The sequence below is a fragment of the Chenopodium album genome, chromosome 19, assembly GCF_948465745.1.
Source record: "Chenopodium album chromosome 19, dcCheAlbu1.1, whole genome shotgun sequence".
Taxonomy (NCBI): Eukaryota; Viridiplantae; Streptophyta; class Magnoliopsida; order Caryophyllales; family Amaranthaceae; genus Chenopodium; species Chenopodium album.
In genome coordinates this window covers 31938131-31956061 of record NC_137852.1, presented here as the reverse complement: position 1 = coordinate 31956061, position 17931 = coordinate 31938131, and the positions used below count along the sequence as shown (strand labels likewise).

Here is a 17931-nt window from a genome sequence, read left to right as displayed (position 1 = left end):
GAAAAAAAAAAAAAAGAGAGTATGATACAAAAAAAAAATATTTCTCCACAAAAAATAAAAACAAAAAAATAAAAAAAATAAAGAAAAAAAAAGAGAAAATAATGAATGATAATACCGAGAAAATGATTTAATTATTTCTTGGATTTTACATTCGGAGGCCGTCATTCTTTTTAAGCAAATAGTAATATATTATCCTTTGAAGATAAGCAATATGAGAATCATATTTATTATAAAAAAAATAAAAAAAAATAAAAAAATAAAAAGATATTTTGATCTCTATTGTAATCAAAATGATCAACAAATACTATAGTATATTTGATCATTTTAAGGAATGTGTTCGGGTCGATTAATATTTCTAAAAATTTGATGCGCACTTTTAATCCAACTTTCTTCTCTTTCCCTTCAACCTTTTTCGAAAACAATTCATATATAGTAAAATCCTTAGATGATTACCTTGAATTCAACGCAAATCATAACATTCCATTAATGATTGTTCGTGAATTTTTTGACATTCTTCATCAACAAACTTGCTTAAAGTGAATTCGTATTACAAGGATAGAAAAAAAAAAGTAAAACAATCATTTTGACTTTGGTTCATTGTTTGAATGCTTGGCATAAGAGGTTTAAGTGAATGCGCTCAATTTCTCATGACACACATTACTAGGTCATATTCCACATTCGCATACTAGTCCAATCATGGGTGACAAAACAACATTGGAGAAACTTAGACATGAACTCCAACACCTAAAGTCCCTATAAGAAGAAGAAGCCCAATTTAAGGCTCATAAAAAAGCAGAAAAGGCTAAAATAAAAGCAGAGAAAGAAAAAGAAAACATTCTGGAAGAAAAAGTAAGAGCCGAAAATTAAGCTAGAGACCTTGGAGAAACTTGTCCTTCGAGCTAGCTCAGGGGCTAAGTACTTCAATTATGAGCTTGCATCACAACCTAGTGGCAAGACTCTCCCAGAAAAGTTCTTGACTACGGATTTGCCAACCTTTAAGGTTACAGAGAATCCTAGGACTCACTTAATGAGGTTTATTGGAATTATGGCACTGAAAGGAGTTGAGCAAAGCCTATACGCATGTACTTTTCCTCTTTCATTTGACCCAACTGCTAGATCATGGTTTTATAATCTCGATGCAAAACAAACTTCCACTTGGAGTGACATGGTAAAAGAGTTTTTAACCCAATATGGAGATAACATCGAAATCAATCATCAAAATCAAATGAAACAACATGAAATTAAACAAAGCAATAAAGATAAGAGAAAGTTAGAAATGCTCATTGAATAGATGAGAAGAAGTTCGACAAATTTGCTTCTTCAACCTCTCACATCTCCATTGAAATCCAAGCTTTCTCTCTCTAAAACTACTCCTACACTGGAGAGAGAAAATCCTATTCAATCCTAATCCTAATTACAAGAGAGAGAAAATGTCCAAATCTTAAAATATTACATGAATAAAGTCTAAAGAAGGTCGTCCAATATAAATGCAAGAAGAAACACGAAATAAAATCGAAGTTAAAAACCGAACAAAACTCATAAAATCGCGCCCGCGGGGAGCTAGTTAGGGACAGCGCGCATGTATGGAGGTCGCTCCCGCGTGTGGCCATCTTTCTTCCATCTCCACTTTGTGGTGTGGCTGGGAGCGCAGGAAACCACGCCCGCAAGTGGCTGGGCCACGTCCGCGCTGCCTGCTGCTCGGAGTTGTTGCACTGCACTTGGGGCTGATCATGCTTGCTCCCGAGATGCTCGGGGATGCTTTGGCGAGCTCGCTAGCATGCTTGGCTTCCCGAACTTGACTTCGTTGACTTCCTTCGATGTGTAATCCCCCACAATTATGTAAAATTAATAATTATATTTTATTGTAATTATGAGAATATTATATATATATATATGTATTTATATAAGTTATTTTTATATAATTAAGCAATTATTTATGTACATTTAAGGAGAAATACTTAAATGAGAAATAATTTAATTTTAGGAAAATTTGGATTTTGGTACCTCAAAAATGGGGGTAATTGAATTTAGTACCCATCTAAAATTTTATTTTAAATTGGTAACTCAAAAATGACTAAACTATAGATATCAATACCTCCGTTAGTATTCTGTCAACTTTACCGTTAGTGGGTCCCATTATTTAATTATTTAATAATTTAATTTATTAAAAAAAATTTAATTAAAAAAAATCTTTTAAAATGAAAAACTTAAAAAATAATTTTAAAAAAAAAACTTAAAAAAATAATAGTACCCCGCCACCCACCCCTACCTCCCCGCGCAGACACCACACCCCCCCCCCAGCCGTGCCTCCCCGCAACGACGCCAAACCACCCTCCCACCAGCCCTGCTTCCCCGCGACGACACCACCCCCCACCCACCTGATCTGAAAACCACTCTTGGCTGCCTCGACATCACCCCTTCCCCCTTTCCCCCAAATCAATTTTTAGGGTTTTAGGGTTAAATTTCTGGGTTGTGGGTGGTGGGTTTCGGGGTTCGTGGGTGGTAGGGTGGTGGGTTTCTGGGTTCGTGGGTTGTGGGTGGTGGGTTTAGGGGTTCGTGGGTGGTCGGGTTGTGGGTTTCGGGGATTTGTGGGTGGTGGGGTGTGGTGGATTTCGAGGTTCATGGGTGGTGGGTTTCTAGGTTCTTGGGTTCGTGGGTGGTGGGTTTATGGGCACCCCTGCCTGGCCGCGGCGGCAGCTACTGTGGCTGGGCTTTGTGCCTAGTCGTGGCGGCAGCTGCCGTGGTTGGTGGTCGCCGTTGGCCAGAATAAGGAGGGAAGCGTGGCTGGTGGTTTTATTTTATTAGTTTTTTATTTTGTTTTTTTATTTTAAAAATGTTTTTCTTTTTTTTTAATAATTTAAATTACTAAATAATTAGATAATGGGCCCCACTAACGAAAAACTTAACGGAACATGGACGGAGGTACCAAAACTTATAAAGTTACACTTTTGGAGGTACCAATTTAAAATAAAATTTTAGATGGGTACTAAAATTCAATTACCCCCATATTCGAGGTACCAAAATTCAAATTTTCCTTAATTTTACTAATCTATTTGTACTAACTATTCTTATCTCCTATAACCTACTAATGAGCCCAAGTAAAAATCCTAGTCCAATTAGGATTAAGAAAACCCATTAACACATTAAAGCCTTTATACCAATTCCCTAACTCCCAACTAGGGCCCGTTCACATTTACTTAATTTCAGTTCAGTTCAGTTCAGCTCCAATCAGTTCAGTTCAGTTCAATTCAATTCAATTCCTATCAGTTCAGTTCAGTTCAGTTCAGCTCTTAATTTCCCTCTCACATAAATTATTTATTTCAGCTCAATTCAATTCAGTTCAGTTCCAATCAGTTCAGTTCAGTTCAGTTTAGCTCCAATCAGTTCAGTTCAGTTCAGTTCAGCTCAGTTCAATAAATATGAACAGGCCCTAAAACCCACAAAAATTTCTTCTAAATACTACTATTGCTGCTACTTCCTACGGATTCACACATAGTAGTATAAATAAAAAAATATATATATATAAAATATTAAAAAAAATAAATAAATAAAAAAAAATAAAAAACAACAACAACAACTTCTCCTTGCTACCCCTAAAATGAATATTTAGTATATATAAATAAACACATAAGCAAATGAACATGTTTAAAAGCAGCTATGAACATGTAATATATTAAAAATGAACATGATTTTCAAAGTATATTCATACAGGTTCAAATTCATTATATATAATTATTAGCAAAATATAAAGATAGATATCATTAAAATATGTTCATTTTTTATATACTAATGTCCCTATTTAGTGTATTAAATGTTCATTTTGTACAAAATATTCAATTTTAAAGTAATGCATGTTCAATTTTTTTATAGAACATAAGTTCGATTGTAATTGTTTTACTGTAAAAATTTGAATATCCAATTTAAATTTAATCTTGATTCATCATAGAATTATCTATTTATAGGAATCACAAATGCAAAATTGATGAAGAAAAAAAAAATCAACAATTTTATAACATTCACATATTTTTAAACCAAAATAAATAAATAAATAAATTACCTCAAGTTTTGCGATCGCGACGAAGACGTTGATGATGATGGAGAATGCTAAAATGCTGACGAATTGGAGAATATCCAAAATAGGACAAAAAAGTATAAAGATTGTAGGAAAGTGAGGTAAGAAAAAAATACTAACTTATAAAAAATGAAAGAGGAGAGATAAAATTTCAGATGGAGAGAAATTAGAGAAGAGAGGAAATTAATAGAGGTAAGAATGAAAAAGAGAGAGTTAAGATATAAGGAAAGAAAAAAATAAATATAAGTTCATGTTTAAAGTACTATATGTTCATAATATGGGTGCAGTAATGCAGCTAGCTAGTTAGCTATGAATTTGCACGTCAGAAGTGCTACAACAATGACACCAAACAGCAGCAGCAACTTGAGCTGAGCTTCAAAAGCCCAAGTGTAATACAGAGAAATCTCATATTCATACATAGTATAACCTTAGTTTAATTAGATTCTGCACTCTGCAGCAATCTAAAATTGGTCAAATAGATGAGTTGGTTGTTTGCATCCCTACTTCACTAGTTAGAGTTTAAGTTATACATATATAAAGAGCATGTCTACACAATCGTACAGTCAAATAGCCTACTGCACAATGCCTCAATGTTTAATGTGTTATGTATGTACATGTGTGCACGATATTATACACAAATTCTGACAAGGAATCACCGAATCAGAAACTTTTTTTTTTTTTCTTTTGAAACCACCGAATCAGAAACTTAGATACAGCACAAACCAAAAAAAAGATTAACAACAAGCTACACTGCCCACTAAAAACCACAAGAGGTATAGAAGGCTTCAAAGAGGAAGAGTGTCCAAAGGTTTGATAGCTGCAACACCACCAAACTCTGGGTGTATATACTTGTCATAAGTGACCTTCAAAAGACCTGCACTTGCAGCTTTGTGGATTCGGAGAATCATCTCCGCACAATCCCTGCAGAAAATAAATCAGTAAAGTGCAGAAGTCATGGGGGAAATCATAAAGGTTTATCAGCAAAGCTCAATGGTGATAACTTGCCTGATTTGATGTTCCTCATGATGTGTATGCTTTCCAAGCAATGAAGTCCATCCTGGAATCTCATTTAGGGTACAACGGGCAACATATACAGCTGCAGCACATAACAATGACGGTCTGAACCTCAAAGTTTCATATTTAACCAAGCATAACTCGATCAGGTAAAATGAGAGATGTTCATGCTGGAAGCCAAGGTAAAAAGTTGCAAGTTAGAAGCTACAGAAATTCTGGAAAAACGTAAATACAAGATTAAAATATAAATAAATAAATAATTAACACACCCTTTTGTCTGACTGAGAAGCCTTGAGAAACCTTAGCATGAAGACATAAGCTGTTGGCAAATTCAACCGAAATTTCAGCTTCTTGAGGATGCTCTTTTCCTGTGAATACGTTAAGCATCAAAGCCACTATTTTGCAAATATATATATATATAATGAAAACACAAATCAAAACTAGAGTTCCCAACGGTATTTTTAAATCCAGGAAATTAACTACATAATATTCAGAATTGATCTAATGTTCCTAATATGAATTGCAACTGGAAAAGAGAATTTCCCAGAATCCCCTGTATAATATATATAATTGAACAATGGGCATTGATAGCTGTATGAATTTCCAATTGACATGTTATATTTGCCATATAGTATTACAAGTAGCAAAAGTTTACCACATCACCAAATCCAAAGACATACCATTTCAAGCATTTGCTTTCGGGTATATGACTCTGCTGAGATGCTAATCAAGTCTTTGACCTAAGCCAAATAAACAATGTAAGAAATTATTTCACACTAAAAGCACAAGGAATAATATTTACAAATATCACTACCCACCCTTGGATGCCAAAAATCTTCGTACTTTGATGCAAGTAAAAGGGATGCAAGACCAACCAACTGAAATTCATTTTTCTTTATTGTAACTATTGAGAGATATCTGTCCAGCAGAGCTACTGTGAGGTAAAGTGTTTCTGGCATCAGATCAAATTTGAAGTGTACCTGTTAAAGAACAAACATATGTATAGAATAAGGTAAAGCTTAAGAGAATTACATAAAATGGTTTCTCCAACTATTAGCCACCTACCTCTATAAGCCAATTAATCAATAAGCCCCGCATTTGTGGAGTAACATCTGTTTGAATCATCATATAATTTTCTGGTAGTGTACTCTGTGCCTGGAAAAAAATGACTAATTTCTTGTAAATAAAATGATTACTTCAAAACAAATCAATTGGAATGAATATAAATTATAACCCCAAATCAAGACCTGCCTAAAGCTAAGAAGAGCAATGACATTTTGTAGCTATCAGAGAATTCTGCCAATTAGCAATTCATGCCCACAGTTTCATGTCCGAGACAATTTCCAGTAGTGAAACATTTTTTAGGCAAAAAGTGATGGGCATCCCTTGCATAAGGATAAGGGAAATCAATATCTTCAAGAGAAATGGCCACTGTCTAAGTCATGAAACATATACCGTGCTCAGAAGGCACTCTCTAGTCCAAAGCTTTCCTAGTACCAAGGACCTACATCCACAATTGTTCTTAAAAAGCCCAGGGTGATAACAATCAGAATTTCACAGTTCCAGATTACAAGAATACATATGTTCATAAAAAAATCTTTACAAGATATAATTACAAATTACACCTGCTAATTGTCAGAAATTATTCCACAGGGAAATGCAGAAGAGTTCCGCAAGTTTTACACAAACAGATTATCTTATCAGCTATGTAGCCAATATCAAATTCTATGCTTCAAAGTACTCAGAAGAAGACACTTTCAATATCAGGTTTTATAGCTGTAGCAAGTCAAGCTAGTCTATAGTCTTAGTAAGGTAGCAATTTATACAAGTTAATTAAGAATTCTGCTTAGCTGCATTGAATATTCTAGAGACTGAAATATAAGTAGAAACCTAAACACATAAAATATACAAAAATGGATAAGAAATTGATGAAGAGGATGATAATCACCTCCATCATCCAATAATACTCATAGATGTCATCAACATACTCTGCAACTTCAAGAGGATTACCCTCATCATCAATATTCAGCAACAGTTCATGTTCCCTGGCTTCACTGCTTGATTTTAGAAGCTGCACAACTCATCCAATTTTTTGTTAAATTAGATTCTGCTAAATGCTAGTTGAGGAAATAAATAATGAATATTGGGTTTGACCTTTGATCTTGATATAAGCGAATATGTGTATGAATTTCTGCGCCCCGTGTTTTTGCTGACAGTAGTCTCTGATGACTGTGATTGCAAGTTGTCACTGCTTTTTGCTGGAATTCCTCTTCCTCCAACTTCTTCAAGAGAACCTGTACTCTTCAAAGTTTTGGCAACAGAATTGGGAACCTTCACTTTTCTAGCAGGTGTTGTACCAAATGATTTATCCAAATTACAGATGCTCTTGGATTTAGACTTCTTTTGGTCATTGGAAATTTGTAATCGATTTCTTGCAATTGGCTGAATTACAAGATAAATGCATCATTCGGATTGCTAGGACAGAAAGAAAAATACTATAGTCTCTGAAGAATCAAACACAACGAACAAAGCCTCAATCAAATGCACAAATCTCAAACCCACAAGGCCACAAATCTAAGATACTTCCTCCTTTTTTATTGTTGAACCATGTGTGTTGGGAGGAGAAGGGGGAAGGGGGGACCACAGAACCTGTTTGATTTATTAAAAAGCCCAAGTAGGTAAGAGAGGAATTGTCAGCCAGGGGCTCAGTGCATATTGGGTAGTTGATATGTGAAGGTTTACTAAAATAGGTATAGTACAATTATGCTACTTCCAAAAAAGGGCAGATGGTGAAAAGAAAAGAAAAGAAAATTATTAAGGCCCTATCAACCCCTTATCCGCATCAAGATACAAATGCTACAATGAAAACGAATAGTTTTATTCAGTGTAGAGTAATGTTCAACAGCCTCAATACTTTGAAGTTTAATATATGCTAAGTTAAGACAGAATACTAAGTAATACTTCCGCCATTCCCTAAACATTGCAACATGGGGATGGGACACAGATTTTAAAGAGAGAGATAAGGACTCGTGTGAAGAGAGAAAAAGAAAAAATGTGCAAATAAGGAATTATTGCAGTATTTGAGAAACTTCCTAAAATGGTAATTGTTGCAATACTTGTGGAATGGAGGAAGTATAATGCTGTCTTTGAGTTCAACATAGAGACTGGATTTCCAGTAATAATTGAGTTGGGGCATTGAGCCAAGAAAATGTGCCCCACCCACAGTTAAATGAACTAAGAGTAGGATTTCACATCTTTTACATTATAAATCTGACCCAAAACAGAAACTATCAAATTCATTCACACGGAATGCTTATTAGTTACAAGTTTTTACAGACAAGCTTTTGCCATTTTACTCAAGTGACATAAATATTCAGCAGATATACGCAAGAGTTATAATCCAATCCAATCAATCAAAGCCTTAATCCCATAAGTGGGGTCGGCTAATTTAACCAAATTTGATTATTCCGTGTAGTCACAAAAATCTTCCTTCTTCATCCCTTATGATCCAAGACTTCATCCTCATGCAAATCCATATACTTCATATCCTTCCTAAGTCCTAACTCCTTCCAACCAAGTCATTTTCAGTCTCTTTCTCCCTCTTTTAACCCCTCCATGGTCCCACTCTTCCACTCTTCGAACCGGTGTACCCTTGGGTCTCCGTATTACATGCCCAAACAAGAGCACGTGACTGACTTGCATACACACATAACAACTAATCATACTAACAGAAACTATCAATAACCAAAGGGAAAGAATCACCTTCAAAGCAACTCTGAAATATTAATTTCATTATGTACCACTACAGAAGTACAAGGCATGGATTTCCTTACCCTATTTGATTCAAGCACCGGTGATGGGACCAATCACTAATCAAGGTCCAAAGATACCTCAACCAAATAAATCTACAAAATTACTTCTATACATCTCTTCACAACTTTTTTTCACTTCAGGATTCATAAGTTGCTAAGTTAAGATAGAATACTAAATTACTAAGTATTAAAAAGTTGCATCAAATGAAAAGTTACAAATCCACAATTTGCACTCAGTTAAGGAATTTATTAAAGCTGAGAACATTCGCTAAGAGTATTAGAGAACATTAAACGAAGGCTTTCTTGACCATTTCTTGGTGTAATTGGCTGAACGTATACATATTTGGGACACATCCCTGAAACATAGTATCAATTACCTCTAGTAATTTTTTCTATAAGTGAAATCTTGCAATATGAATTTTAAAATTTAAATTTTAAAAGAAAAATTTCCTCTTTTTTTTTTTTTCATTACTTGCAACCTAATGAGTTGGAGCAGAAACCAAGGAAAAGTAGATATGTAGTCAAAATGATTAATTTGCCTACAAGTCTACCTTCTCTCTTCTCTTTACTAGCTCCATCAAAACAACAATCAAGCAATTTCTGATTTTCTCCACCAGCCCAAACACCAGCCTGCTGCCTTTCTTCACCCACTTTCCCCCCACCGTTAGAGTTAACTTTAGGGTGTTGGTGTAGTTTCTGGGTGGGTTAGATGCCTTTTAGCGTGGAAGAAATGGTTTATTGGTGTGTGAAGTGATTTTGACGTGTGGGGGTGGTTGTCAAGGGTGGTTTGGCCGAGTGATTTTCGAGAATGATTAAGGTTGTTTAGGAAAGGCTTGGGTGGTTTTTGCATGGGTGGAGTGATTGTAAGGTGGTTAGGGCCGATTTGCAGTGCATTGGGGGTATTTGGAGTGGGTGAGGTTGTTTTCAAGATGGTGAGGTGGTTTTTTGGGGGGGGGTGGGATAAACTTCAGGGTTGGTTGTGGTTATTCGGGTGGGTTGTGGGAGGCGAAGAGGTGATGTTTCTATGTGGCGTGGTTGTGCTATTGAGCACCTGCAGTGGTTGGGTGGGAGGAGGGCAGTCTGGGAAGGGGGAGGGGAAGGGTTGAGCCGTTGAGGAGAGAGTGGTAGTAGGGAGGATGTCCAAGTAAGGGCAATATTGATATTGTGCCACATCAAACTTACTAAATATGGCTTGGTTGCAAGTAATTAGAGTTATTAGACATTGCCCTTAAAAGAAATGTGTTGCAAGCACAAAAAAAAAAAAAAAAAAAAAAAAAAAAAAAAAAAAGGAGGAAGTACCTTATCAAAACATTTTGTTTTTGAAAAGTGTCATACTGCCATCTTTGCTGATTCATTTTCTTAGTGATCACAACATTAAAACTGATCAATTGTTAGTTAATCATCACTTTGTTGCTAAAGGGCAGTATGGTGATTGTTATATTTATACAGAAAATCTAAAAATAAATAAATGTATAGAGTACTTAATATATTAATATATTAGCAGAATTACTATATAAATGGTATTTAGGTGTAAAAAATATCAATCCATCTGTTTGAACTTGATCCAAATTGGGGGTGCTTGATATTTTTGTCACCTACAAAGTAGTGGTAGTTATAATAAGGAAAGTTATTTAATAGGATATCCGAAAACAGAAAGTTGGCAACTCTTTAGTTCAAACAACATAAAATAATCCATCACTAACACCCCCCAAATTCCACCAAATTCCAAAAAAATATAAGCAAAAAAAAGTGCTTTATCATGAAACATTGTGAGCAGCAGATACGATGATATTGTGGTGTGTTAGTGTTCAACAAGACTTGGTGATCTAAATGCTGCAATATCAAGTAATTATGTAAGGTTTACTACAAATTGGCTAAAGTTCTTTCAAGTGCACTTTTGGAGAGAGAGAGATTCATTGAATACAGTAATCATCAAGTACCTTGACTGGTATTTTTACCCCTCCAAAAGCATCCTTGTTAGTTTGAATTCTCAGTGACCTATACCAGACAGGATAACATGCAATTAATTAAGATACCCCATTATTTAATCTATTACCAATAAACAGCTTAGCCACATTCATTTCAAAAAATCAAACATAAAAGGAGCATCACTCTGGACAATACAGAATTTAAAAGCATGTAAGCAGAAAATTCTTGAAGGTGTTACTTTCATTCATAAGAGTAAAATGAAGAAGGGGGGGGAGGGGGCGACTTATCAAGCATGCACGTATAAACAAACACACAACTCATTAACATCAAAAGCTCCAGGTGTGTAGTAAAAGTAAGTTATACTTAACTCAGCATATCATGTAAGAGTAGAAAAGGTTCTTCATAATCTACCAAGATGAACTTTCAGTTAGAGAGCTTCCTAGACTTCCTAGACTGACATCTTCACCAAAAAGCTATTATGCTATCTTGTCCTAATAAATTATCACACTAAACTGGGAAAAATCCAACATTGCACTCTAATGATTAAACAGCATAAACAACAGCATATTTATCATAGTTCCTAAACCACTGAGAAGCTGAGATTAAAGCAAACGACAACAAAGAGTCGTAACTAAAGGATCTAATTAAACTAATTTTCAATAATCATGCCAAGAGGCAAGAGCATCCAAGAAAAACATCAATCATTGCTGACTTCTTGACCTCTACCTAATAGATACCACACCTAGTCTGACCACTAAACAAGAAGAAAAAATTACAGGTGAAATTCGGGTTTGACAGAACAAAAGAGGCAGCAAAAGTTTCCTTCATACTTCAGACATAAACCAATCCAGAAATTACATAGAAAGGAGCTATAGGTCCAAAAAAATTAACATAATAACATCCATGGGTAAAGATTTCCTGCAGTAATACTCACTTTGGTGGGAAGTTGTCATTCACTTTTTCCTTTGAAACTTTGCCACTGAGATTGCTCATTTGGGGAGCTAATTTTCCACCAACCTTTGCTTTTACTTAGGCAATAAAGAGAGTAAGTTGAAATCTTTCCATACATTATACCTATATGTTCAACCAAGGGAAATTTACAAAGTACTATACTCACTTGGGAAACCAATTTTTTTTGTAGACCTCTCCTCACTTGTTTTGTCTACCTGTCATACAAATATACACCAGTCATATTATATCACATAATTTATACATAATGTTAAAACTTAAAGGAAAGCCATGACACCTCTATATGTGTCGCTATTACTTGACATGACATTGTGCCATGTCATGCGCACACATTAACTAATATTGCGCCATCACCAAAAAAAAAAAAAAAAAAAAAAGATGTTGGTTTCAGCACTCAAAGTCATGACCTCGCGTTCATTAATGTAAAATCTTAACTACTATTCCATTGATAGAATTTATGACTCTGGATCACTCAATAAAGAGAAAGGACTATTTATAAATATTACAACTTTAATGCCTAAATAACTTCTTCATCTACTTAAATAATACATTATTTTTCTTAGAGTTATTAAAATCATAAACAAAACTTAGGTAAATAGGTAACTGCGAAAGGGATTAGGAAAAAATGTTGCAATCTTTAGATAACCAAATCTGTTATGCGTTTCCTAATTTACAAATTTCTCTTTAAACAATGCCCATTTTTTAAAAACTAATATTCAATTTCCAGCTTAAGATAAATTTTATAAGCTACATGTAGAATGCAAAAAGAGTCATTTTCTATACAAATCAAGTAAACTACTTCAAAATGTAGTTTAATAATTGTTAGCTAACCAATTTGCATTTTAAGATCACATAACTTGAAATCTATAATTTTATTTCTCACCAAATACAAAAAATAATAATGTGAAACTACATACAACAACTCGACCACCCAAAGCATTGCCCGGGGAACAACTAGTTCTACCCAATAACTAAACCTTAGGCTTTACACGTAAACAAGGATGTGCTCCCTGAATAAGAAAATATAATGAGTAAACTAAAGCATACTCTGACTTTTATCTTCATGAGGAGCAACAATAGAAGCTACCTTTATGTCACTGGAATCCAGCTGACTAGCCTTCTTCATTACTGGAAAAGACTTCCTTTAAATCATGCATGAACAAAACAGATAATGAGAAAAGTTGCATCAATATAACAGAAGGAAACTTGCAGGGAGTCAAATCACAAGTTTCATGAAAGCAACAAACCTTGTAATTGTATTACTACTCTTAGAAATCTGCCTGAAGACAAAAAGGATAATAAAAAATATGCATTATGCTACAGCTTATGAGAATAGAAACAATTGTTTGTATAAACAAGTTCATAGTTCATCAAATAGAAAATACAAGGCACAAAAGAGCCAAAACCTGGTTATGTTTTCCATAATTTCATTCACTTTGACCCTGTGGAAATTTGAAGATGTCCTCTGAGCTTTGGTGGTAGCTGTAGCCACTAAAGCACAGGATAACAGTCACTAAAAAAGACATGGTGATAGTACCATATAAAACCACAAATTAATTCTTACCTTTTACAGCAGTGTTTGAGACGGAAACACCTCGAGTTAAGTTTCCCTTAAGATTTCCCTGTTCAAAGATAGAGTCAAAGTAAGGAAAAGGACGCAAGAGATAGTGTCTCTAGCATGGATTTGTAACTCACTTATAACTTAACGTCATTTTTCCCTTTATGATATTCATAACACGGCATCATTATCCAACCGAGATTGACATTTAATAACGTTTCCTCATAAGCAATGCCACAGATAATTTTTTGCAATATTGAAAGGACTCACAGCCCCCCAACAACAGACAGACAGACACACACACACACACACACACACACTTCCCCGGAAATACCCAATATGCAGGCTCCTACATAAAATCTCCTTTCTCAGAATTGGCTGCCAAAACGGCATTTGCAGAGACAGATTTATGCAGAAGACATAAGAGCTAAAATGACCATAGCCCTTAAACTGTAAAACTGTCAGGGATTAGAAAGGTCTAAAATCTCGGACTGTAGCCTAATATAGAGCTTTGAGCAGTATGAGCATACAATGATAAAACATATAAATTGATCTTTTAGCATTGCATACCACGCTATTCGTTTCCTTTGGTAAAACCATAAAACAATACATGGTTTATTTGGATTATTATGGGCAAAATAAAAAAATTGGATCATTACATTGTCTATGCTTCATACATTGGATAGTAGACTATAGTAACTTTTTAGATTAAGAGTCAATTGGAAATAGTCACTCCGTTATGCAATGGTAAGATTGCATAATGGAAAGATCTAATGGAAAGATTCCATACATGTGTACCCCTTACCTAAGCTAGAATAGGAACGTGTTTCAGAATAATATTGAGTTGATACTTGAAAGTAATATATAATGTTCATAATAGTTCAATATAAAGCCAACAAAGAGACTTTTTAAGAACTTTCAATATTAAATATGCCAAACTAAAGCAATAAGACCATTCAAAGTAAATTAGCAAACAATTGGCATACCGCTTGAGATTGACTAGATGAACCAGTATTGGTAAGAGTGCCAAAAGCCACTGAATTCCTGAAAAATTTATTACAATTAGCGTATTCAACTATGTTCCCATTCCCATACACATTAGAATTCTTCTTTTTATATTCCCATATATTCAAGATGAGAAAATAGATTTGCGGATAGAATAGCCCACTTTAGATATTTGGAAAAGGTTTATCAATAAACATATAATTGCATTATAATTTTTGCTGAACCTTCAAAAAACAATTGACAATGCAAAAGCAAACTTGGCATAACCAGGATACCCATACAACCAAGTCAAAGGAATGTCCTTTTTGAACTTTTTTGTACGCTTTAAGCCTGCGGCATTTTGATGTAGTCAGCAGAAAAATATTTACTTGTCCATACCAAATTTACTTTAATTTTAGTGAGGTACTAGCTTATTAACCACCCCCCATATAAAGTACAAGTGATCTCTTTTTGTCCATTTAATACAATTACAACATCCAACAGATTCTGTAAAAACAATGCTAGCCATGATTTGCGCTCACCTCGAACCACTAGGTTTCTCAAATCTAGATGATTGCCTCCGTATATTGCTGACATCGGCCAATGCTTTTCTTCCAACCTTTGGCTTGTCTGCACTAAAAGGGAAGTGTGTAAAAGAACATAAAACAAAAAAGTTATGTCAAACATGTAGCCAAAAGTCATACCAAGAGCACCATGACAGCTTGTAGTTAACTCAGCACCACGGACTTGGATCTTCGTCTTGAAAACAAAGTACCGAATTGCATAAGCACAAATATTACCAAAGTAATTTCAGCAGCAAATACACAAACGAGCATGGCTATTTAATACCTTAGTCCCAACAGTACTAGGCGGTACAGTCGCCTTCTTTTTTGACACAAGGGATGTCCTCCTGTCGCACAAATGACCATATTATTCATGATAAATCCATCCAAATCTACCATAACTATCGACAATTTTGTTCGTAACAAATCTACTATCCCTAAACTAAACAAATCAATTGTCTTAGTGTTCTGAATCACACATACTACGACAACAACAACAACAACAACAAAGCTATAATCCCAAAATGATTTGGGTTCCGCTAACATGAATTGTCGTAAGGAATCGTACCATATAAAGAAAAGGACATAACAAAATAATCATTTGAAACAGTTTGAAAAAGGTGAGTAAAGAAGAACAAAAATGAAATTAAAGACGGAACTTACGGAAGCTTAGCATCGGCATCATCGCTACTACGACCATTAACCTTCTGTCTATCCGAATAAACCTTAAATTTACTCATAGCAACTATCCCAAGAACAATAAAACAAAATGCACAAATCAATAAACTACTATACTTCACTGAAATGCTAAAAACACAAAATTGAAAAAACGACACAAATACATTACCATTCTTACTAGTTCCCCAATTCTCTGTAGTCTTGGTTTGCCTAGTAACAGTTTTTTCCTTCAATAAACACAATAAACATTAAAATTTCAACAACAAAAAAAAAAAAATCAAATTAGAACAAAAATTAGGGTTTATGAAAACCTTGAGAAGCACCATTTTTGCTTCTTCTTCTGATTCTTCCTGCTGTCTTCGATCAAAATAAACAAAAATGTATAAGAAAACTAGCAGTAATTTGTAATTTTAGATTCGAATTGTAAGAAATTGAAATAAATATTATGGTTTGTGTAGCTTGAAGAATAGAGCTAGATCATTTCTTTTCGCTAAAATTAAACTATGTATGTTTCTGAATGTATGTTTTTGAGCATTGACGGAGTTGAATTTTGAAAGAGAAGACGAAATTTTAGAAGAATAAAACTCAGATGCCCATAAATGAAAATGCCCGCCTTCTTTAGTTTTTGAATTTATTTTTGGAAAATTTGTCTAAGACAATTAGACAACCTTTTAAAAGACATTTTTTGTTTAAAACAACCTTATAAAATTTTTTTGGCAAAGTCAGATCCAATTTTGTACAAATTCTTAAATGGACTTGGTTCACAATAATTTATTGTAGACCACTAACATTAGAGAAACTATGATTATTTTATTTATAAAAAAAAAGTCACTATGATAAAATGAAGGTCACTATGTTGAAAATAAAAGTCATTTTTATAATATATAGGCTATAAGAGGTTAATTTTTTAATGATATATTTTATAAGGTCAATATAAATAATAAAGGTCACTATGATAAAATTAGGATCATAACGCCGGACTTCAAGTTCACAATAGTATTAACGTTATACAACTTTTAATAAAGGTTACTATGTTAAAAATAAGGTTACTATGTTAAAAATAAGGGTCACTATGTTCAATGTAATGTCAGCTGCGTGTGTATAAAGCTCGGGTCCACAATAATATTATTGTGGACCAGGTCCACGCAAGTATTTCTGCCAATTTTAAAAAAAAAATTGTTAAGGGCAACCAACCTCCATTTCCGGGCATTGACCCACTGGATTCCGGCGTTGACCCACGTGGGCTGCACGTGACCCTTATTTCTCCTAATTACACCCCTTTCCCCTCCATTTTTTTCACATAAACCCCAATTCTTCTTCTGTTGAACCAACGAAAATTTTTCCCCAAATTAGAAAATCAAAAACGGTATTCCACAATTCAGAGTTGGTGGGATTGATCTTCGCATTAAGGTGAGTAATTTCATAATAATTGTTCCAATTTTGTCAATTTCAAAAATTAGGGTTTTGATTTGGGTTTCATTTCATAGAAATTGCTTCTCAATATGGCTCGATTTGACCCCAAATCGATTAAAAATTCACAAAATAGAACTATATTGGTACCTGGATTTGTCGATAATGACGTAATTAGTCCCCCAATTAGGAGAAATAAGGGTCACGTGCAGCCCACGTGGGAGTCAACGTTGGAATCCAATGGGTCAATGTCTGAAAGTGAAGGTTGGTCGCCATTAGCCCATTAACAAATTTTTTTTTATTTGGATCTGACTTTGCCAAAAAAAATTTATAAGGTTGTCTTAAACAAAAAATGTTTTTTAAAAAGTTGTCTTAGACAAATTTTCCTTTATTTATTTAGCTTTCATAAGTGCCCTCCTGGCTCTTTCAAAGGAAGTCTTAAACTCCTACTTCTTCTGTTTTTTTTTTTATACACTTTTTATCACGCTTTTTAAGGATATGATTAAAGTAGGTAAATGAATGAATAAATCTATGAAATTTAAAGCATAACAACTTATCCCTTTCTTCTTATAGGTGCTAAAATTTCGTAAATTAATTAATTCGTTTACCTAGTCTAATATGTTCCTTAAAATATGTGTCAAAGGGATGTGTTGCAACTAAATAAAAACGGGGGAAGTAATAATCACCGTTAGACACAATCCAAATTGCATAACAACTTTTTATATTACGTTACTACTAAAAGCATATATATAGTACTACTTTAAAAAAAATAAAAAAAATAAAAAAAAGGGTAAGATAAAAAAAACATTAGGATGTCCTCCTCACGAGGAGCAAACCTAATGTATCAAAAGACATAATTGAAAATAAACTACAGTTATTAAAAACATCAATATTCATACTATCAGGAGCTAAGTGTCCCACAATAACGATCCAATTTGCTAC

The 17931-nt window shown here is 34.2% G+C and overlaps 1 protein-coding gene across 1 annotated transcript; it reads right to left on the bottom strand.

Moving 5' to 3' along the window:
* Positions 1-4566: 4566 nt before the first annotated feature.
* On the bottom strand, positions 4567-16122 carry LOC145595131 (putative cyclin-B3-1). Its single transcript, XM_081651499.1, has 22 exons — positions 15891-16122; positions 15749-15806; positions 15565-15646; positions 15188-15248; positions 15043-15097; positions 14881-14968; positions 14341-14398; positions 13361-13418; positions 13203-13287; positions 13044-13076; positions 12884-12938; positions 11945-11993; positions 11762-11855; positions 10839-10896; positions 7241-7528; positions 7035-7157; positions 6152-6241; positions 5905-6066; positions 5767-5826; positions 5356-5454; positions 5078-5256; positions 4567-4993 (listed from the first exon to the last, which is right to left on the bottom strand). The coding sequence occupies exons 1-22, from the start codon at positions 15903-15905 to the stop codon at positions 4858-4860; spliced, it is 1986 nt and encodes a 661-aa protein (XP_081507625.1). The 5' UTR covers positions 15906-16122; the 3' UTR covers positions 4567-4857.
* Between the last annotated feature and the right edge of the window lie 1809 nt (positions 16123-17931).